Raw genomic sequence first — 24,443 nt, forward strand, 5'->3', positions numbered from 1 at the left:
ATAGCCCGGCTCCAGCATCTCGTTCCTGCTCACATCTGATGGATTGTCAGCCGTCTCGTGATATATCTGCATTTTTATAAAGGTTGCTGAGCTCCTCCCGTGCACTTAATATCTGTTTTCTGTGGCAATGAATAACATCAATTTAGCAGACACACTTCTTCTGCGCAGAGTGTGAGTGTAATTTACTGAGCGGGAACATATGGTAAATTTGAGGTTGATTCTGAATCTCTGGTCTGTTTGTCGGCTCGGGCAGATGAGCACAGGGCCGCTGATTCCCTTCATAGTGCCAAAGAGTAGATGTAAATTATAGCCATTGATATCTGCCCAAGTGGCATGTTACCAGCTGCATTCATGCGCACTCAGCAGACAGATTCGGAAAAAGAAAGCATAAAACTAAGTTGCTAAAATTATTAAAATTATCCTGGTATTGCTAAAAAAAAACTGTAAAAAAAATATATTTTATAGCATTGGTACATGTTTGTTTGAAGGAAATCTACCATCAAAATTTTTTTATTTTATTCATAAATCCAAGCACCGTGACTGTGGTAATCTTCTTATATTTATTATTTATGGTCTCCTTCCTTTTAAAAACAACTTTTAAAATTATGCTAATGAGTCAAGGAGGCTATGAGTGTATGATTATCGCAGGCTATTACATTCTGAAGGAGCACTTCCTCCCTCCCTCTGTGTCCTCACTGCTGCTGAGATTATGGGAAGTGTGGCAGGGGGAGGGGCAGACTGAGACCGACTGCTGTACAGAGGGCTTTTGTAACACGCCCATAGCCCTTCTACCTCACTAATAGAATAATACAAACCTAAATTGCCTCCATGTTGTGTAATGACCCCCTTAGTGGCTATCACATAGTAAAATGACCCTTCCCTGTATCCCTCTGTGTAATGCCTCCTACCCTGTGGCTATCCTCATATATAATACACCCTAATGTGTCCCACCAACATTTTTTGCCCCTACTGTTGATTTTAGTCACCACCCCTTCTTGTAAACCTTAACTAATACCCTGTTTTCCGTGCCCCCCACTCATAATATGTTTTTTACTTTTGCCCCTGCTTTATGTTTATTTATCCCTCCCCCACTTACAATGCCCTACCCTTATATTTTCCCTCACATTGTGGCTCCACCTCTCACACCGTATCCTCCCTCTGATATGGTAGCCCCAGTCACAGTGTAGCACCCTTACATATTGTAGCCTCCCCTCTCACAGGGTAGCCCCCTTACACATTGTAGCCCCCTAACATATTGTAACCTCCGCTCTCACAGGGTAGCCCTCTTACATATTGTAACCTCCGCTATCACAGGGTAGCCCTCTTACATATTCTAACCTCCGCTCTTACAGGGTAGCCCTCTTACATATTGTAGCCTCCGCTCTCACAGGGTAGCCCTCTTACATATTGTAACCTCCGCTCTCACAGGGTAGCCCTCTTACATATTGTAGCCTCCGCTCTCACAAGCTAGCCCTCTTACATATTGTAACCTCCGCTCTTACAGGGTAGCCCTCTTACATATTGTAGCCTCCGCTCTCACAGGGTAGCCCTCTTACATATTGTAACCTCCGCTCTCACAGGGTAGCCCTCTTACATATTGTAGCCTCCGCTCTCACAAGCTAGCCCTCTTACATATTGTAACCTCCGCTCTCACAGGGTAGCCCTCTTACATATTGTAACCTCCGCTCTTAGACTCAAGACCCCCCACCCTTTTCTGGTTGCTGGGCAATAACTCACCTGTCTACCTTCCTCAGCAGTAGCCCTGTATCTCTGCCATATCTGTGTGTGGCCCTGAAGCCTGCTAGTGTATTGATGTCATCACATTGCGTCTGCCATTCTCTACTAAACACAGACGTGGCAGAGGCTCATTGGAGATGCAGGGAGCCGACTCCTCTATGCACCACCTTTACATGCATACTCTAATTGCAAGCTTGTGATGTATCTCCTGTCCCTCTGTTACAGTGGGGTAGATCCCAAAAGCTGGGACTGTCCCATTCGATCTGGGATAGTTGGGAGGTATGATTTATTTTAGCCGGAACAGAAACCAGATGTATTCCTTCAAATACTTCAAGGAGAAATAAGAGAAGAATGGCACAATACAGGGATCCAATAATACATTTATGGGGAATTTGGGTATCATTCATCATTTAGATATTTTAGGATAGTTGACATCCTCCTCAAAAGAGAAAGGCAGGTGGGTTACATTATCATTACCTGTATCCTCAACCCCCTGATATAAGCAGACATGATGATCAGTAAGGGCGGATGTATGTCAAAGCATCTATAGTATATCTGTATATATATTTATGATCTGGCTGGTAACCAGCAATTAAACTGCCCTTCTGTCTTCCTTGGTAAATGTATGGCTCCATAATTACATATCTTAACTATATACCTGTCAGGAAGCTTTCAAAAATGCAACATTAATATTATAGTCCCGTGAAAAACCTAAATTATAACGTCCCCTGCAGCTAAGATGACATATAATAATTCTGTATAAGCCTGACTCCTCTATCTATCCTAAACATCAAGCTACAAGACCTTGACTTCAGATAAAAAATACCTACTTACTGAAAAGGGGTAACAGATGAGCTTGCAGGAATATAGATCACATCAAACATTGGGAAAATTGACGGAATGTCATGGGAAGCCAAGTCTGGAAAAATGATTTAATAGATAAGGACTAGAGATGAGCGAGCACTAAAATGCTCGGGTACTCGTTATTCGAGACGAACTTTTCCCGATGCTCGAGTGCTCGTCTCGAATAACGAACCCCATTGAAGTCAATGGGAGACTCGAGCATTTTTCAAGGGGACCAAGGCTCTGCACAGGGAAGCTTGGCCAAACACCTGGGAACCTCAGAAAAGGATGGAAACACCACGGAAATGGACAGGAAACAGCAGGGGCAGCATGCATGGATGCCTCTGAGGCTGCTTAATCGCACCATTATGCCAAAATTATGGGCAACAGCATGGCCATGACAGAGTGACAGAATGAAGCTAGATAGCATCTAAAACATCCAATAATTGACCCTGACACTATAGGGGACGGCATGCAGAGGCAGCGGCAGCAGGCTAGAGAGTGGCATGGCGACATACCCTAAATGGACTCAGGCTTCAAACCAATGGGTGGCAGAGAGGAACCAAAGGAGGTGAGCAAGAAGCGCTCAAATAATATCGGTACATGATAAAAGTTTGCCAGTGTATTTTGTGGATTACACAGCAGGGTGGCGACAAAGTTAACATGGAAGCCATGAAAACAACCCAAAATTCTGCCTGACACAGCTCGTTTGATAAGGGGACCATGTATGGAGGCAGTGAACTAGTAGTAGATTAAAGGTGCTGCAGTTAAAACTGTTAGTTGGATCTTGGCATGGAGTTGGCGCTCCGCTGCCAGGCGAGCTTTCGCCAATCCAAGCCCCTGTCTCTAGGCTACTCCCCAAACAGCACTTCTAAGAACCTTTTGTATAAGATCAAGTGTAGTAGCGTTCTTATAAGTTTAGGATATGGCGGGTGAGGGGAATGTAAACAGATGCGCAAGAAGCGCTGAAATAATATTGGTAAATGATAAAAGTTTATTAGTATATTTTGTGGATAACACAGCTGGGTGGCGACAAAGTTAACAACTTTGATGTGGAATCCATGAAAACAACCCAAATTTCTGCCTGACACACCTCGTTTGATAAAGGGACGATGTATGGAGGCAGCTATATGGACGACTTTTGGAGGTAGCAATGGAGACAACGTGTGGAGGCTGCTATGGAGACAATTTAATTTGGATAGTGCCTGTATGTGGCAGTCCCAAAAATTTTTCAAACCAGAGGAGCAGGTAGGTGGCCCTCCAGAAAAATAGAATAGATTGAGTGCCTGTATGTGGCAGTCCCAAAAAGTTTTCAAACCAGAGGAGCAGGTAGGTGGCCCTCCAGAAAAATTGAATAGATTGAGTGCCTGTATGTGGCAGTCCCAAAAAGTTTTCAAACCAGAGGAGCAGGTAGGTGGCCCTCCAGAAAAATTGAATAGATTGAGTGCCTGTATGTGGCAGTCCCAAAAAGTTTTCAAACCAGAGGAGCAGGTAGGAGGCCCTCCAGAAAAATAGAATAGATTGAGTGCCTGTATGTGGCAGTCCCAAAAAGTTTTCAAACCAGAGGAGCAGGTAGGTGGCCCTCCAGAAAAATGGAATCGATTGAGTGCCTGTATGTGGCAGTCCCAAAAAGTTTTCAAACCAGAGGAGCAGGTAGGTGGCCCTCCAGAAAAATAGAATAGATTGAGTGCCTGTATGTGGCACTCCCAAAAATTGTTTAAAACAGAGGAACGGGTCGGTGGCCCTCCAGAAAAATTGAATAGATTGAGTGCCTGTATGTGGCACTCCCAAAAATTGTTTAAAACAGAGGACCGGGTCGGTGGCCCTCCAGAAAAATTAAATGCATAAAGTACTATAGCAAGAGCCAGTGGGCCCTGTCAAAAAATAGCCAGTTTCCTCTGCTTTACTGTACAAAGAGGAGGAGAAGGAGGAAAATGAGGAGGAGGAGGAGTGGATCAATTATTCAGGTTGAGCTTCCTTCACCTGGTGGAGATTGGAAATTATGAGAAATCCAGGCTTTATTCATCTTAATAAGCGTCAGCCTGTCAGCGCTGTCAGTCGACAGGCGTGTACGCTTATCGGTGATGATGCCACCAGCTGCACTGAAAACCCGCTCGGACAAGACGCTAGCGGCAGGGCAGGCAAGAACCTCCAAGGCGTACAGCGCCAGTTCGTGCCACATGTCCAGCTTTGAAACCCAGTAGTTGTAGGGAGCTGTGTGATCATTTAGGACGATGGTATGGTCAGCTACGTACTCCCTCACCATCTTTCTGTAAAGATCAGCCCTACTCTGCCGAGACTGGGGACAGGTGACAGTGTCTTGCTGGGGTGACATAAAGCTGGCAAAAGCCTTGTAAAGCGTACCCTTGCCAGTGCTGGACAAGCTGCCTGCTCGCCTACTCTCCCTCGCTACTTGTCCCGCAGAACTACGCACTCTGCCGCTAGCGCTGTCAGAAGGGAAATACTGTTTCAGCTTGTGCACCAGGGCCTGCTGGTATTCATGCATTCTCACACTCCTTTCCTCTGCAGGGATGAGAGTGGCAAGATTTTGCTTGTACCGTGGGTCCAGGAGAGTGAACACCCAGTAATCGGTGCTGGAATAAATTCTTTGAACGCTAGGGTCAGCCTAGCATGAAATCTGCCATATGCGCCAGAGTACCAACGCGTAAGAATTCACTCCCCTCACTGGCCTGACTGTCCATTTCCTCCTCCTCCAACTCCTCCAACTCCTCTTCTTCTGCCCATACACGCTGAACAGTAAAGGACTCAACAATGGTCCCCTCTTGTGTCTTGCCAACATTCTCCTCCTCTTCCTCCTCATCCTCCTCCACCTCCACCTCCTCCGATATGCGCTGAGAAACAGACCTAAGGGTGCTTTGGCTATCAACAAGGGAATCTTCTTCCCCCGTCTCTTGTGACGAGCGCAAAGCTTCCGACTTCATGCTGATCAGAGAGTTTTTCAACAGGCCAAGCAGCGGGATGGTGAGGCTGATGATGGCGGCATCGCCACTGACCATCTGTGTTGACTCCTCAAAGTTACTCAGCACCTGACAGATATCAGACATCCACGTCCACTCCTCATTGTAGACTTGAGGAAGCTGACTGACCTGACTACCAGTTCTGGTGGAAGTTGACATCTGGCAGTCTACAATGGCTCGGCGCTGCTGGTAAACTCTGGATAACATGGTCAGTGTTGAATTCCACCTCGTGGGCACGTCGCACAACAGTCGGTGAGCGGGCAGTTGGAGGCGGCGCTGCGCTGCCCTGAGAGTGGCAGCATCTGTGCTGGACTTCCTGAAATGCGCACAGATGCGGCGCACCTTCGTGAGCAAATCTGACAGATTGGGGTATGTCTTGAGGAAACGCTGAACTATCAGATTTAACACATGGGCCAGGCATGGCACATGTGTCAGTCTGCCGAGTTGCAGAGCCGCCACCAGGTTACGGCCGTTGTCACACACAACCATGCCTGGCTTCAGGTTCAGCGGTGCCAGCCACAGATCAGTCTGCGCCGTGATGCCCTGTAATAGCTCTTGGGCGGTGTGCCTTTTATCGCCTAGGCTCAGCAGTTTGAGCACCGCCTGCTGTCGCTTAGCAACGGCACTGCTGCTGTGCCTAGAGCTACCGACTGATGGCGCCGTGCCCACGGATGGTAGTTCGGAGGAGGAGGTGGAGGAGGGGTGGGAGGAGGAGGCATAGTAGGCCTGAAACACCTGGACCGAGGTAGGCCCCGCAATCCTCGGCGTCGGCAGTATATGACCAGCCCCAGGGTCAGACTCGGTCCCACCCTCCACCAAGTTAACCCAATGTGCCGTCAGCGATATATAGTGGCCCTGCCCGGCAGCACTCGTCCACGTGTCCGTGGTCAGGTGGACCTTGTCAGAAACGGCGTTGGTCAGGGCACGGGTGATGTTGTCTGACACGTGCTGGTGCAGGGCTGGGACGGCACATCGGGAAAAGTAGTGGCGGCTGGGGACCGAATACCGAGGGGCGGCCGCCGCCATGAGGTTGCGAAAGGCCTCGGTCTCTACTAGCCTATAGGGCAGCATCTCCAGGCTAAGCAATCTGGAGATGTGCACATTAAGGGCTTGGGCGTGCGGGTGGGTTGCACTATATTTGCGTTTCCGCTCCAGCGTCTGGGGTATGGAGAGCTGAACGCTGGTGGATGCTGTGGAGGATCGTGGAGGCGACGATGGGGTTTTTGTGGCAGGGTCCTGGGCAGGGGGCTGACTATCAGCTGACACAGGGGAAGGAGCAGTGGTGTGCACGGCCGGAGGTGAACGGGCTTGTTGCCACTGAGTGGGGTGTTTAGCATTCATATGCCTGCGCATACTGGTGGTAGTTAAGCTAGTAGTGGTGGAACCCCTGCTGAGCCTGGTTTGGCAAATGTTGCACACCACAGTCCGTCGGTCATCCGGTGTTTCCTTAAAGAACCTTCAGACTTCTGAAGATCTAGCCCTCGCCGCAAGAGCCCTCGCCACGGGAGCTTCACTAGTTGACACATTTGGCGCTGATGCACCAGCTCTGGCCCTGCCTCTCCGTCTGGCCCCACCACTGCCTCTTCCAACCTGTTCTGGTCGAGAACTCTCCTCCGTCTCAGAAGCACTGTGTTCACCCGGCCTCTCAACCCAGCTTGGGTCTGTCACCTCATCATCCTCCGATCCCTCAGTCTGCTCCCCCCTCGGACTTCCTGCCCTGACAACAACTTCCCCACTGTCTGACAACCGTGTCTCCTCATCGTCGGACACCTCTTTACACACTTCCACTACGTCAAGAAGGTCATCATCACCCACAGACTGTGACTGGTGGAAAACCTGGGCATCGGAAAATTGCTCAGCAGCAACCGGACAAGTGGTTTGTGACTGTGGGAAGGGTCCAGAAAACAGTTCCTCAGAGTATGCCGGTTCAAATGCCAAATTTTCCTGGGAGGGGGCAGACTGGGGGGGAGGAGGCTGAGGTGCAGGAGCTGGAGGAGTGGCGATTTCGGTGACATGGGTGGACTGCGTGGAAGACTGACTGGTGGACAAATTGCTCGAAGCATTGTCAGCAATCCACGACATCACCTGTTCGCACTGTTCTGGCCTCAACAGTGCTCTACCACGAGTCCCAGTAACTTCAGACATGAACCTAGGGAGTGTAGCTCTGCGGCGTTCCCCTGCTCCCTCATAAGCAGGTGGTGTCTCACCCCGGCCAGGACCACGGCCTCTGACCCCTGCAGTAGTTGGACGCCCACGTCCCCGCCCTCGTCCTCTACCCCTACCCCTCGGGTTAAACATTTTTAAAATGAGAGTTATAGCTTTAATTTTTTTTTAACTTTTTTTTGTGTTTTTTTTTTTTTTTTGTGTTTTTGAGTTTTTAAAACCAAACAATGCTATCCTATTGCTATGGCTATTTTCTAGCCAAGTATGAAAGCACACTACTATGCCAGATGAGATGACGCTGAGTTATTAAACAAAATAAACGTAAAATAAAAAAGGACAAATGGCAGACTGTGCCTAATTGAAATCCAACCCCTACTAAATTTTCCCACTTCGGTCTTTGCAATGGATATGTGCGTCACTAAGCGCAAAACACAGCGGTCGCAAGTCTCACTACAAATTGCTCACAATTGGCTAGTAGATGCACTGCAGCAAGTACAGCCACCAGCAGATCAACCAGAAATCAAATATATAACGCTACTGTAGGCGTAAGCCGTTTGGATTCTCCTATGGCTATTTTCTAGCCAAGTATGAAAGCACACTACTATGCCAGATGAGATGACGCTGAGTTATTAAACAAAATAAACGTAAAATAAAAAAGGACAAATGGCAGACTGTGCCTAATTGAAATCCAACCCCTACTAAATTTTCCCACTTCGGTCTTTGCAATGGATATGTGCGTCACTAAGCGCAAAACACAGCGGTCGCAAGTCTCACTACAAATTGCTCACAATTGGCTAGTAGATGCACTGCAGCAAGTACAGCCACCAGCAGATCAACCAGAAATCAAATATATAACGCTACTGTAGGCGTAAGCCGTTTGGATTCTCCTATGGCTATTTTCTAGCCAAGTATGAAAGCACACTACTATGCCAGATGAGATGACACTGAGTTATTAAACAAAATAAACGTAAAATAAAAAAGGAAAAATGGCAGACTGTGCCTAATTGAAATCCAACCCCTACTAAATTTTCCCACTTTGGTGTTTGAGGTGGATATGTGTGCCACTAAGAGCTAAACACAACGGTAGCAAGTCCCCCTGCTAATTCCTCACAAAATGGTACTAGATGCAAATAAAAAAAAAAAAAGTAGAACGTTATTGTAGCCCTAAGAAGGGCTGTTGGGTTCTTGGAGAATCACTCCTGCCTAACAGTAAGCTAATAGAACACCCTAACGCTTTCCCTGACCAGCAGCAGCTCTCTCCCTAGCGGCATCCAGACACAGAATGATCCGAGCAGCGCGGGCAGCGGCTAGTCTATCCCAGGGTCACCTGATCTGGCCAGCCAACCACTGCTATCGACGTGTAAGGGTACCACGTCATGCTGGGTGGAGTGCAGAGTCTCCTGGCTTGTGATTGGCTCTGTTTCTGGCCGCCAAAAAGCAAAACGGCGGGAGCTGCCATTTTCTCGAGCGGGCGAAGTATTCGTCCGAGCAACGAGCAGTTTCGAGTACGCTAATGCTCGAACGAGCATCAAGCTCGGACGAGCATGTTCGCTCATCTCTAATAAGGACTAATAAGCACCCATTATTTACCATGTATAAAATGTATTATATGAGAGAGAATATATAACTTCATTTATGAGGATCACTGTATGCAATAACTAAAATCAATAAAAACTGCTGGGGAACTCCTTTTATAGTTATCCATCTGGGGCTAATCCACACTTCTCTATCTGGGGCTAGTCAATCCTTCCCTATCTTGGGCTAGGCAACCCTTCTCTATCTTGGGCTAGGCAACCCTTCTCTATCTTGGGGTAGCCTACACTTCTCTATCTGGAACTAGTCAACCCTTCTCCATCTGCCGCTACCGTGCTAGTCAACCTTTCTCCATCTGGGGCTAATAAACCCTTCTCTATCTTGGGCTGGCAAACCCTTCTCTATCTGATGCTAGTCAACCCTTCTCCATCTGGGGCTAGTCATCCCTTCTCTATCTGGGGTTAGTCAACCCTTCTCTATATGTGGCTTTCTGGATTCCACTACAGGGGCAGATTGGTGTTCTTCAGCATCATAGCTCTCTGATCTGGGGTATCAGGGTAGCAGCAGACATACTGTAGCAGCTGCAACCAAAGGGAGCAGCTAGTCATGACAGTGGAAGGGGACATGCAAAATGTATCTTTTGTATTTTTTGGCTATAACATAATTGTGTTTATTATCTCTGTACTATAACATCACTGTATGTATTATTCTTGTACTGTGACATCACTGTATGTATTATCCTTGTACTGTTACATCACTGTGTACTATCCCTCTAAAGTGATATCACTGTGTGTATAATCCCTGTACTATCAATGTTTGTATTATCCCTATACTGTGACAGCACCGTGTGGATTATCCCTGTACTGTGACAGCACTTTGTGTATGATCTCTGTCCTGTGACATTACTATGCTTGACATTGCTCTGTTTATTGCTCCATTATTATGACATCACTTAGTTTATTACCCTGTGTACTGTGACATCACAGTGTGCGTTAATACTATGTTGTAGTGGAAGCCCTATGCCATTTTTTCTAGGGGGCCCGAGTCATTCCACTGCTCCAAAATATTTTTGAAAAGTGTACGGTCAAGCATGGCACTAACTGGTTAAAGAAAAAAATGGTTAAAAATGTGGTCATATACTGCTGCAGCAGCCCAATTCTGCTGCCATTAAAATCACACATTTGGTAAAGCATCACCTAAAAATGTAAATGAGATGTAAAAATGTAAAGAGACAATCACTTTCAGATGTTCTGTGACCCTTGACACTGACAAAGATGACACACTTTCATCAGGAAACCAATATCCCACAGAAGTGGCAGACATTTTGTGTCTTACCATAACTGTGAATTGACCATGGAGTGGATGAATAGGATGATATTTTTGATGCAGTAAACCAATAACATAACCATGTTCACACCACACTAAGCATGTACATTTCCTATACACATGGGGTGATGTGCATGCGGTTACTTTCTTTCTCAATGTACATCAAGGCACAGATAATCTCCCTCCGCTGGGACTGTCAGAGTCTCTAGACAAAAATCTGGATATTTTTCAGATTTCACAATCCATCTGAAAGCAGAGTGTGAAAAGCCTCTGTAGGCACCCGATGGGCGTTAAGTGGTTTGCTGTCTGTAGGTGACATTTATTGTTACTCCGGGTAACGATCAATTAGATGTTCTCACAATCCGTTAATTTTAGCAGGAATGTTGTGACGGTCTCCTCTCCCCAGGATGTTTAACCCTTCTGTACAGTCATGGGAATGTATTTCATAATCAGATACAAGATGGTGATAATAAGCTCCAGACAGTTTACTGCAAACACTTTCATTAAGGGCCCGACCTCTCATAGCTGGGAGCTTTCCTACATGACTGGTGGTAGACGGGATAATTAGAAAAGAATTGTTGTTTCATCTGGTACGATTGGAGAGTAGTGATGTCATTTTGTCATATCAGCCAAGCATTTTTACAGTGATAAATGTCTTGGGGGTCTGAACACCGGGACCCCAATTCGTTATGACAATCTGGCTTTGTACGTGCTCACTCTTCACTTGACGCTTACCCAAACTGAGACTTTTTGTAGCGCTACTGACTCATTTCCAATTATTGGGTGACAACTTCAGTCCACACACTTACTATAGATGGACTATACATGGACCATAGCTGTAACCGAGTTATGGAGGTTTTTTTTATGGAGGTTTCAGGAGTATGGAACCCCCAGGAGAAATAAAAGATTGCATACTTACCCTGCCTCGAGATTGCATTTTCAGATGTTTGTTTGGCCTGAAGTTCTCGGGGGTCAAAGGACTTGCTTCAGCCAATGTCCTCCTCAGACTATGGCACAAGAAGTTCAGTCCCCTGTGAAAGGAAGTAATGTCCCAAGGTTTGAGGATGCCAGTTACTGGATGAAGTAAGACCCCTGACCCTTAACTTCAGGCTAAATGAAGTCTTCTTCTTCTTGCAAATTGGGTGACTGCCTGGCTCATTGCACCATGACGGTGTGTAATAGACCTCTTTAGGGCCGTGATCTGACCGCAATTTGTACGGCCAGATCACAGCTCATAATACAGTCATGTGTATGGTAATAGTCTCAAATTTGGGATGGTGTTGTGCCAGATGGGTTTCATGTTTACAACATTGGGGCACATTTACTTACCCGTCCGAGTCGCAATCCCCGATCCGGAATGTCCGCCGGAATGCACATCTGCCGCGATCCACATAGATCCTGCGCCCGATATCCTGCATGTGTTGCTTCCCCACTTAAGTCCGCCGGAGTTCACCTTCTTCTTCCTGCTGCATGTAAGTCCTTGGCTTGTGACACAAATTTGAATGTTAAATCCTGCGCTTAGTCCAAATCCGTCGGATAGTCTGACAGCCCGCCGATTTGTGTTGTGTATTTTTTGTGTTTAGGTGTACTTTAGCTTTTGCTCTGGTAAGGGTGTATTATGGTTTTTAGAAGGCTCAAGCACAGGAAAGGAGTCGTGCCAAGAATTTCTGTCACCTATCAACCCACCAATCTTAAAAAGAGGGGTCTCATTTTCTCTAAATGATTGTTCAAGCATGCGTCCGGCCCCTCCATTTAATACTATGCGGAGTGGTCAGAGCGCTCTGGTATCTCCCACAGATATTACAACTCGGCTAACTACAGCCACCACCACTACAGGAGAGAATAGCTACTTAGTGCAATGAGAGTAACTGATCAGGGTGGTTAAATGGTCAATTTGGATACATTTATTTTGAGTTTTCTCTGAAGCTTAAAAAAACATAAATATCCTTAATGCAAAAATATAAAAAGCTTTACCCCTAACCTTTCATTTATTACCCCAGACCAAAAAAACTATCACTGCTGCAGCTCATTGAGCACCAGACACACTCTAGACGTCTCCTTTAGATATCAGAACAGTCCACAACGCAGAATATTGAAGATGTAAGTCCAGAAAACATCTGCAGCCCTTCTTCTGCCAAGTTCTAGCTGCAGCCAAGTCCATGAGCAGAGTGAGACAGGCAGCTGGTAATACCCACATGAGACCAAGTCATACACGACAGAAGCCAGAGACTGGCATCCGGTGATACCAGGGACAGGGCCTGGTTGTATACAATTCTCTCCACAACAAACACGTGCCTGGCAGATGGTGATACATGGCCATGGGCAGAGCCTTGTGAAAGAGACATGCCAATGTAATTCCTGCTGTGGACTCCTGTCTGTAGACGTCTGGGTTTTGTATTACTGTTTTACATTTACGATTAGTTTATACTTTTTATAGAAATGATTTCAGCACCTGATGCAGTAACATCTAATATGTATATAACCTCTTGTTTCGCCAATGGAAGCACCTTACCCCTTAGAAATGTCAGGTCCCCATCTGCAAAGGTATCTGAATGCTAACCGTCTCTTATAGTCCAAATTTGTTTGTTCTCTACATACATCCTTTTTTTAAATTTGTGCTTTACTGGTAGTACCCCGGCTCATCCTGACCATTATATTGCCATGCTGATCTACGAATTGATCCTTGACTCCTTCCGTACCATTGTCTCATAAACCATTTGTGTCCACTGGTGACCTTGTCGTGGAGAAGTCGTAACCCATTTAATGGGGTTATAGGCTAAATACCAATCCAGAATCAAACCACTTAGGTGGCAACCAGGACTTGATCATTGACCCAATAATTGCCAAGTAATAGGACTCTTACTGTCTCCCATCCCTTATGCTCTCTAAGGCTGTGTTCACACGTGTGTTTGATATGCACATATTTATGTCTAAATGTATCTGTGATGGGGAGAAGCTCTTCCCTGCTGCTATCGAATTCTCAAGGCGCAATTTGAATGCAATGTGTGAACACAGCCTTAACTTTATCCTGGCTAAAAATAATTGTAGGCTAACTAGTACATCCAGTTTTAACCCCATAGCGCAATAAGACGTACCTGTACGTTTTATTGCGCATGGGGTAGTATGAAGAGGGTTCACGGGCTGAGCCCTCTTCATACACGCCGAGTGCTTGCTTCACAATGAAGCAAGCACCCGTCACTAACACCCGCGATCGGTGCTTGTACCGATCGCGGGTGTTAACCCTTTCATCGCCGCCGGCAAAGCTGCCATCTTGGCTCCGATCGCCGCTCCCCGTGACGTCATCGGGGAGCGGCGATCCGTTGCCATGACAGCCTCGGATCACACAATGATCCGAGGCTATCATGTGTTAGGCCATCTATTACAATGTGCGATCTGCACATTGAAATAGATGGTGTGCAAAATCCCCATATACTGCCATACAGTAGTATGGCAGTATATGGTAGGATCAATCAGACAACCTGGGGTTAAAGTACCCTAGGGAGTCTGAAAAATAGTAAAACATTTTAATAAAAAAAAATAAAAAATTATATTAAAAAAACCTAAAAATTCAAATCACCCCCCTTTCCCTGGAACTGATATAAATATAAATAAACAGTAAAAATCATAAACACATTAGGTATTGCCGCGTCTGAAAATGCCCGATCTATCAAAATATAAGAATTTTTTTTTACTGCGTTTAACCCCGTAACGGAAAATAGTGCCCAAAGTTGCAAATGGCATTTTTTTGCCATTTTGAAAAATATAAAAAATTCAATAAAAAGTGATCAAAAGGTCGTACAATTCTATAAATAAAAGCATTAAAAACATCATCAAAAGTCGCAAAAAATGACACCACCCACAGCTCCATACACCAAAGTATGAAAAAGTTATTAGCGCAAGAAGACGGCAAAATGAAGAATTTTTTTTGTACAGGTGGTTTTAATTTTTGTAAATGTATGAAAACATTATAAAACCTATACAAATTTGGTATCCATGTGATCGTATTGACCCAATGAATAAATTAGACATGTCATTTGGAGCGCACAGTGAAAGACGTAAAATCCACGCCCACAAGAAAACAGCGCAAATGCTTTTTTTCACCATTTTCACTGCATTCAGAATTTTTTTCCCGCTTCCCAGTATATGACATAGACAATTAGACATCAATATGAAGTGCAATTTGTTACGCAGAAAACAAGCCATCACACAGCTCTCTACATGGAAAAATAAAAAAGTTATAGATTTTTGAAGGTGGGGTGTGAAAAATAAAGACGCAAAAACGAAAAAGGGCCTGGTCCTTAAGGGGTTAAAAAAAACCTATAGTATAACACTATTATTTTTTAACTATGCAATTTTTAGGACTTAGTTTTTATTTTAATTTGCGCTTTTATTTAGAGAATAGTTTCAAGTATATGAAAAGGCTAATTTCCACTGTGTGACATTAACAAGTTTTCCAGATAATATTGATGACCTTTTATAGGATAGGTCATGAATATCAGATCCATGGGAGGGCTATGCTCAGGACCACCAACTGATCTGCTCTCTGTGTCTTTTGGAGTGTGACTGTAATGATACTGTATAGTTTTTTAAATTCAATTTTGTACATTTTTTTGCACATCTATACGTTCTTTTTGAATTTATATATGGTGAGAGGAATAATTCATTTGTGACATGAAGTTCTATATCCCCCCCCCCTCCAAATGGGGTTAAATAGCATGTCACTTGTTTTCTTCTCCTCTGATGACATCATGGTACAAGCGCTGACAACCTGCTCAGCTCTGTGATAAAGCCATTACCAGTGATGTGATGAATGCTCCATAAGAGGTCAGGGACAATCAGCCCAAATAGCTTCATCTGTCACACACAGCGCGGCTTGTCAGTAAGTACCCTTTACCCGCCTGCAAGAAATCTGCTCTCTGAACTTTACAGAGATGAGCAAAAAGGGCATGTGCTAAAAAAGAGAATCATTGGACCGACTACTGTCACAAACTGATCCGGAATTATGGCGTATCCATTGTTGGACAAGGGAAAGAAGCCCTTTCCGGATGTGTAGCGCAAAAGGTAAATTGTAGCTTACCTTTCATATAGTTTTATGTGTTATATATCAGTTTATTAGTATCCATGTTCATGTGAAATCACTGGTAACAGGGGGTGGGGTATATACAAGTTAGCAGCTTTTAGGAGCAATATACACTCACCGGCCACTTCTAGGTACACCTGTCCAACTGCTCGTTAACACTTAATTTCTAATCAGCCAATCACATGGCGGCAACTCAGTGCATTTAGGCATGTAGACATGGTCAAGACAATCTCCTGCAGTTCAAACCGAGCATCAGTATGGGGAAGAAAGGTGACTTGAGTGCCTTTGAACGTGGCATGGTTGTTGGTGCCAGAAGGGCTGGTCTGAGTATTTCAGAAACTGCTGATCTACTGGGATTTTCACACACAAACATCTCTAGGGTTTACAGAGAATGGTCCGAAAAAGAAAAAACATCCAGTGAGCGGCAGTTCTGTGGGCGGAAATGCCTTGTTGATGCCAGAGGTCAGAGGAGAATGGGCAGACTGGTTCAAGCTGATAGAATGGCAACAGTGACTCAAATCGCCACCCGTTACAAACAAGGTAGGCAGAAGAGCATCTCTGAACGCACAGTACGTCGAACTTTGAGGCAGATGGGCTACAGCAGCAGAAGACCACACCGGGTGCCACTCCTTTCAGCTAAGAACAGGAAACTGAGGCTACAATTTGCACAAGCTCATCGAAATTGGACAGTAGAAGTTTGGTAAAACGTTGCCTTGTCTGATGAGTCTCGATTTCTGCTGCGACATTCGGATGGTAGGGTCAGAATTTGGCATCAACAACATGAAAGCATGGATCCATCCTGCCTTGTATCAGCGGTTCAGGCTGGTGGTGTCATGGTGTGGGGAATATTTTCTTGGCACTCTTTGGGCCCCTTGGTACCAATTGAGCATTGTTGCAACGCCACAGCCTACCTGAGTATTGTTGCTGACCATGTCCATCCCTTTATGACCACAATGTACACAACATCTGATGGCTACTTTCAGCAGGATAATGCGCCATGTCATAAAGCTGGAATCATCTCAGACTGGTTTCTTGAACATGCCAATGAGGTCACTGGACTCAAATGGCCTCCACAGTCACCAGATCTCAATCCAGTAGAGCATCTTTGGGATGTGGTGGAACGTGAGATTTGCATCATAGATGTGCAGCCGACAAATCTGCGGCAACTGTGTGATGCCATCATGTCAATATGGACCAAAATCTCTGAGGAGCTTCCAGCACCTTGTTGAATCTATGCCACGAAGAATTGAAGCAGTTCTGAAGGCAAAAGGGGGTCCAACCCGTTACTTGCATGGTGTACCTAATAAAGTGGCCGGTGAGTGTATGATTCACATTGGTGGAGGTCTAGGCTCAGGAGCCCCATGGAGCCTATAGGTTGTTTCTATTCTATACAAAGAGACAAGTACTGAAAACTATAAATTTTAGTTGGGGGTTTGATACAGATTTTATTGGGAGCCAGCAACAGATATATTAAATCCAGTCTCCATACAGATATGTGTGAATTGATGGGTCATTCCCTCCAGCGTGGTCCTGTAGTGGGATCACACCACTGCAACCAGTCAGTTTGGTATAATCATTCCATGATGACTATAAAGCCACCTGCACATCCCACATCTAACATCCGGAAGTGCAGAAATATTACAGTGAGACTGTAGTGGATCAGAATCATACATTGCATTAAAAAATTAATTTCTCTGTGCTATGCTTTGCAGGAATACTGTACATATATTAGTTTTAAAGGGAACCTGTCACCACATTTTCATAAATACAGCGAGTGACAGGTTCCCATAGAGCCCTATTAACTAACTGACACCCTTATTTTAGCCAAAAATTGTTTCCCTTACATCTACAAAAATCAACATTATCTTATATTACCTGCCATCAGTGGGGATGTGTCCTGCATGTCATATGACCAGGGGTATGTCATCTAAGGTCTTTTACCCAGTTACATTTGCAACGTCTACCCTATGTATCTGATCACATGGCAGTATCATGGCATGATCACAGCATGCCTTCATGGACTTCGAACTCCTCCCCATCCTCCATGGAGGCTGCTGTGATTTCATGTGATCAGATATATACATGGGGTAGACGTTGAAAAAGTAACAGGGCATCACCCTGGTCACATGATATGGAGTAGTTAATGATGTAACAGAGCTCTCTCTCCATGTTCCACATAGCAACATGTTCTGTAGCAGTGAGACCTTTCAGTCAGGAACAAGGAGGCAGGGCTATGCAGTAACCACTGAATATGCAGGGCTTTATTGGACTCACTTCAGGTGCGATTGGACTCACATCAGGTGAGTTGCATATAAGTTTACAAACAGATTTATTACATTGCAGCCATAGAAAGAAACCATTTAGGGATAAGGGCAGTGCTTTTTAATTATACTTTGTAACTAGTAGTATTTATCAGTATAGTAGTATTTATTTGGGGTGGGTTAATTTGCATAGCAGGTTCCACTTAAGATAAACACACACATATAATACAGTATATATATATATATATATATATATATATATATATATATATATATATACATATATATATTAACCGTTCACACTTGTTTGCATATTTTCTTCTCTTATTCTGTTCACTGATAACTTATTACTGTAGCAATATTTTAACCAATGAAGCTTGCTATATCCTGCCGCAGTTTCACATCTTGTGTAGAGATCCTGTGGTAGCCTACAGCAGCGCCGCTCTTCTCTGATGTATGTACACGTTATCTTCTGGTGATGGCTTAGCAAGTTCCTCTAAAGGAGGGAACCTTGCGGCTTGTATGTACAGTGACAAACACAACTTACCGTAATGATATTTGCTGTGGCAGAATATTAATACTGTAGTAATATCATGTCTTACAAAAGGAGACGTCAGTGTGACTATTAATAATTCTGCAATAGGATTGCGTATAGCAGCAGCATTTTATGTTCTTCAAGTATTCTTCAAGCCGCTGGGTGGTTTATACTGTGTTTGTGTGTTTTATTATGTGCACCTCTTGAATATGGTTATATATACTTAAGAGACTGATATTTTGATGGAAACTACATGCAAAGGAAATTGCTCTATAAGAATAATCAACATCCACTGGGAAAGATTATTGGATTTTCCACTTTTTGGATTATTGAATTTTCAAGTTATACACATACTGAATGTTACTCAAAGATGGAATGGACCATTATTCTTATAGTGGTCCTTAAAATAGTATCCACTAAAATCCAGGGGCATAGCTAAAACTTTGTCACCCCTATCACTTTTTTGGTACCAAAACCTGAAGAAATTTTAATATCTTTTGAACTTTTACCATACAGAATAAGTGATTATTTTTAGGGATGCCATAGGCCTATTAGCCATATATATGAAACCATTGTTAGCGATTGTGTTTCATGGTGCCAAGAGGACTAAGCACACCCAAAACCACATTGGTGCCGCTGTCTTGGGTCCTTGTTACACAGTTGTGGGTTGCTGTGGGATTGCCACGTAGGCCCCGTGTCTAAAAATGGCCAAAATCAGTGTTAACTCACAGGCGTTGGAGGAGAGTAAGAATTTTGCTATATACTTGGCCATTGAAGGGAACCTGTCAGCATAAATTGACCTAATAAACCACTATCAGTATTTTTACAAGCAGCTGAACACCTTCCATATCGTGTTTCTTTCAAGACCCAGTGTAGTGGTATCATCTAGAAAATCAACTTTGAAGTGAGATGTAAATTGGTCGTATAAAGTCAAGGAGGTGGAGATTGTAACACTGAAGTCAAGCTTTCTATTTCTTGAGAAAGCCCCTTCACTGTAATTGGGGGTTCTGCATCCTGAGACATCACTAACCAGAATTCCTGAAGTCTGATGCATGATGTCAATCACAGAGGAGGAGGAAGCGTTCTGAACTCCACACATTGATCAGTGTTAAACTCTCCACCTCCTTGACTTTATACAACCAATTTACATCTCACTTCAAAGTTGATTTTCTAGATGATACCACTACACTGGGCCATGAAAGAAACAAAAACTAGAGGGTGTTACGCTGTTTGACTATATACTGGTAGAGGTTTATTAGGTCAATTGCTGATGACAGGTTCCCTTTAAATTTGTATTAATGATTGAATTTGGAAAATGTAGGTCATGTGCATAATATGAACAAATATTAATAGTATCTGTTATTTGTGTGAACAAAATGTAAAGTGTCATTGGTTTCTGCACTGCTGTGGGTTGTTTCATAATTCTATATGCCTTTGGTTTGCAGACTAGGAGCTCACGTCACTCACAAAGCTCCCAGCCCGGCCTTGCAGATCAAGCAGCCAAATTATCTTTTGCGTCTGCTGAATCCCTGGAGACCATGTCTGAAGCCGAGTTGCCACTTGGTTTTAACAGAATGAACCGTTTCAGGCAAAGCCTGCCACTCTCTCGATCCACCAGCCAAACCAAACTACGCTCACCAGGTCTGTGATCAGCTGTATCGGAGTAAAATTATGGAAGATGCCTCTATTTTTCAGGCTGTGGGATGCATTGTGTTGTCTCCATGTGGATGTTATGTAGTGATTGTCTCTCTGCTTCCAGGTGTCTTGTTCCTGCAGTATGGTGATGAGACCAGACGGGTGCACATCACTCATGAGATCACCAGCATGGACACCTTACATGCTCTTATAGTGCACATGTTCCAGCAGAAGCTTACCATGGGAATGCTGAAGTCTCATAACACAGCTATACTTATCAAAGACGAGTCCCGGAATGTCTTCTATGAATTGGAAGATGTCAGGTATGGATCAGGTGTGGCTGTAGACCAAGAACTCAGCATTTGGTAAGAGGCCATCAAAGAACTGAATGATGCCAAGGTGTAGTGTCCTCTGGAAAGTAAAAGTGGGTGAATACATGCTTGCTTCTTGCATGATTGCTGAATATCTGTTCTGCTCCTAATATAAAGCAAATCTTAGTTCAGATTCTCCATAAATTTTACCCTTTATATTCAATGATACCTGTAAGACATTGGAGGGAATGTCATGTTAAACGACAGTCTTAAAAATCCCCTAGCTAGCGCTCCGGAGCCCATATCTCCGCAAACTCTGCCAGTTCGGCCCTAATACCCGGTCTGATCTATTTAACAATATGAAAATAGATCAATGTATATCAGATTGTAGGTTTGTAGATTCAGATGAAAAGAATCCAACCCATATGATACAGGTGCTGAGGTACCCATATCACATGCAATAGGGGCCATGGTCGATCTGTGAAATACTGACTGTGTTCTAGCGGATGTGACTCATAGTGACAGATGATGGAAGGATTCTCAACCAGCAGCACCGAACTGTAATCGTGAGCAAGAAGGGACTCCTTGCATCATATATCACTGTCCTCTGCACTGTGGTTGGTCATGGACTGACCACAGTCATGTGCCACCGGCCTTTATGCATATTTTTAAGTAAATTACATTCTTAATCTTTTCTCACTAACTTTTTTTTGTCTTATTTGTTTTTTTCTTTGTCAGAGACATTCAGGACAGAAGTATTATAAAGATCTACCGGAAGGAGCCTATTTACTCCTCGTTTCCTGCTCCTCACATCACCAACGGGGACGTGAGAGTAAGCGGAAAAGACCGCTGGTCAGACTGCTGTCACCGGCTTTGGCTGGGTCTGGGCTGGGGGCTGGAAGTAGGTGGCAGCGATTGCTCCCAGCCCAGAAGCATGTGTGTCCTTGTGTGGAATGGGAGCCGTGCATGTGCATGACTGTTGTTTGTCTGTGCAACCAACAAGACTTAAAGATGTTGGAGGATTTTGTGTGTTTGCTGTGTGCTTTGTGATTGGCTATAAACTCCTTATAGATTTTTTTTTATCAATGACCAGTTTTCAAGTAAATAAATATCCTCACTAGACTTATTATGGGGGTATAATAAGCCACATATTTATAGCCAGTGCCACCAAATCCAGGTAGATCCGTATAAGCGTTTACCTATGCTATAGTAAAGAAGATAAAGCACTCTCCCTTGTCTTCCCAAAACACAGGGTATGCTCTGTGATTTCAGTGGTGTTACATAGATAAAAGGACCTTATTTAGCAACGGTTGGAAAACCCTTTCAAGGAAATCTACCACCAGGATGAAGGATTGTTAACCGAGCACACTGACATACTGGTGTGTGCCCCTTCTGTCAGGATCTGCACTACTTATTGCATCTTATGACCTGGTTTTTACAATTTTAGGCTCTTAAAATTATGCAAATGAGACTCTGCATAATTTTAATTCCTTTTTTTTTCTTAAAAACAAGGGTACGTAAAGCTTAAAGACAAGCAGATCTTGCCAGAGGGAGGGGGCAAACACCAGTATGTCAGTGTGCTTGATTTACAATCCTTCATCCTGGTGGTATATGGCCTTTAAATTGTCTATATGCCTATAAGTATGATAGGCTTCTGCCAAATAATCTCCATAAACAGCTGCACTTGTCTTACAGTTATTGCAGTGGCAATTATTTTTATAGACTCTGCTAGTGAGCTCCCACCCAGGCTGTGCTATAAGGTTGCATTCACACGTGGTTTTTAACACATATGTTTCAAAATACAGCAGCTGTAGAGAGATTTGCCTAATTAAATTTATATTAACATTTGGGTTTACAAAACATGCTAACATACGTGTTAACATGCCGTTAACTGAAACATTTGTTACGCAAATGTTAACTTTAATTAGGCAAATCTCTCTTCAGCTGGTGCATGCGTTAGACGCCACCTGTCACTGCACCCTAAGGGTCATGCCACACATGGCGTTTTGAACCCGTTTATGGTCCGTTTTTAACCAGTCCGTTAAAAACGCATGGGTTTTTTGAAAATGCATCCGTTTTTGACCAGTTTTAATTAAGATAATTGCTCAAGCCTGTCCAAAAAACACAAGCTTTTTTCAAAAATGCATGTGTTTTTTAACGGACTTCTAAAAAACGGAGCAAAAACATGTTCAAAACGGCATGTGTGGCATCACACTAAGGGTGTGTCCACACATTGCAGTTAAACCGGCATCACAATGAGTTTTGATGTGGTTTTAGGGTGATGTCAGACATGGCGCTTTGTCTGCGCTTGCAAACGCAGACAAAGCCGCGCCCACCGGGCACGTTAATTTAATGCAAAACACCGGCGGCTCGTTCCCGATCACAGGCGTTTCCATAGAAACGCCAATGTGATCGGCCCACCCTGGTGGGCGCGGCTTTGTTTGCGTTTTCAAACGCAGACAAAGCGGTGCTTGTGGCACCAGCCTTAAGGCTTCGGCCTTGATCACGTGCTGAGGTTACATTCTGTTTCCGCTGCATCTGCTATAACGAAAAGTATCCTCAGCATGTGATCAAGGCTGAAGCCTTTGGAAGGCCTCAAAAACGCATTATCAAAACACAACGCATCGTGTGAAAGCGTCCTCAAAACTGATTGCGATGCAGTTGTAACTGCAACATGTGAACGTAACCTTTATCATAGTATAAAGCTGCGTCATCAACCTTTTTGGCTGATTTTCCACATTCATTTTTGGCTGTTTTTTGCTGCAATGGAAATGCCCTGGCCTCTCCGTTTCATGACGTTTTTTGACCCCTACCTATAAAACGCTGGTTTCCTCTATTCAGTAAATGCAGACCTTTTGCTTTAAGAATAAATAATCGAGCCGTACATTCCTCTCTGATATCCAATTATAAAATACAGCACATGCTGTGCTCTCTGTGTGCAGGTATTATTTTGAGGCTAACTATACCAGTAATTCACCTAGAAAACATTTCAGCTTGTTCAATACATTTTCTGCTTTATTCTCCAAATTTCCACTGGTTGGGATGCAATGTGATGTTCCCATAGCCGTGGCCCCTCATTATGAGTCACAACAGCTGAGTAATCTGCGCTGTCAGGAACTACACCTGTATTCTATGCAGTACAATGATTCCCTCGGCGCTCGCTCATGTTTATTCTAGTGTGGAATAGAAAGCACTTATGCTAAGTTCAGACTTTGCAGTTTATTTGCATTCAGTAAGTCTGCCTTTTGCTATGGGGAGTAGCTCCGGCTTCCTGAACATGGCATTGTGTATACAGCAAGTCATAGAAGTCTCTCTCTGCATACATTACATTACAGTCTCTCTCTGTGCTAATGACTCATCTCGGAGAGAGCTCCTCTCACTCTCTTCCCCCATGTTCCTATTCCTATCTGTAGGTGTGATCCTGCATACAAATGTCTGCAGCTTCTTCACATCACAGGGATTTCCCTTCTTCTGCATAATGCACAATTCATTACTGTCAAGGGTGTGGGAGACAGAATGGTGGCAGGTTATATGCTTTAGATTTTTAATGAATTAATATGTAGCGTGAATGCCAGTACTGCTCTCCAATGTACAGGAGGATTTATGGAAATATATTTAGATTATTAGTATAGAAGGGAACAATATCACATATCACTCCTTATTGATGATTCTTCCTTGCCAGGCCACCAATTAATGCAAAATATATTATTTAAAGTGATGCCATCACATTAAACATGCAGTCCCATCTACAGGCAGGATTGGTAGTCGTTTATAAATTGGGCCGTTTGGGTGGCTGCCTGAGGCCCAGGGTTTCTGGGGGGGAGGCATGGTCTTGATACTGGCCTGTAAATATAATAAGGAGAAGGGCCTCCTGACACATATGTATACATCATATACTGTGGAAAATACAGAATGGAAAGAGGTAGCAATCTGTTTTTTTCCATCCTGCTCCCTCCTGCTGAACGATGTATATGTTCAGCAGAGGCCATTGGAGGCAATGGGGGGCGGATACAAAGTATTGCATCCATCCCCAGCCCTTCA

At 44.1% G+C, this 24,443-nt stretch overlaps 1 protein-coding gene across 12 annotated transcripts in view; it reads left to right on the plus strand.

Annotated features, from left to right (window-relative positions):
• Positions 1 to 24,443, plus strand: part of SRCIN1 (SRC kinase signaling inhibitor 1) — a 269,365-nt gene that overhangs the window by 210,421 nt on the left and 34,501 nt on the right. For 9 of the 12 annotated variants that reach the window (XM_072111574.1, XM_072111569.1, XM_072111570.1 and 6 more), the window contains 3 exons: positions 19,902 to 20,097; positions 20,216 to 20,414; positions 21,141 to 21,303. In XM_072111574.1, the coding sequence (XP_071967675.1) occupies positions 19,902 to 20,097; positions 20,216 to 20,414; positions 21,141 to 21,303 (558 nt within the window). The remainder of the gene's footprint in view (positions 1 to 19,901; positions 20,098 to 20,215; positions 20,415 to 21,140; positions 21,304 to 24,443) is intronic. The other 3 variants (XM_072111572.1, XM_072111573.1, XM_072111581.1) reach the window with 1 other exon arrangement.

Source organism: Engystomops pustulosus, chromosome 6 (genome assembly GCF_040894005.1).
Source record: "Engystomops pustulosus chromosome 6, aEngPut4.maternal, whole genome shotgun sequence".
Lineage (NCBI taxonomy): Eukaryota > Metazoa > Chordata > Amphibia > Anura > Leptodactylidae > Engystomops > Engystomops pustulosus.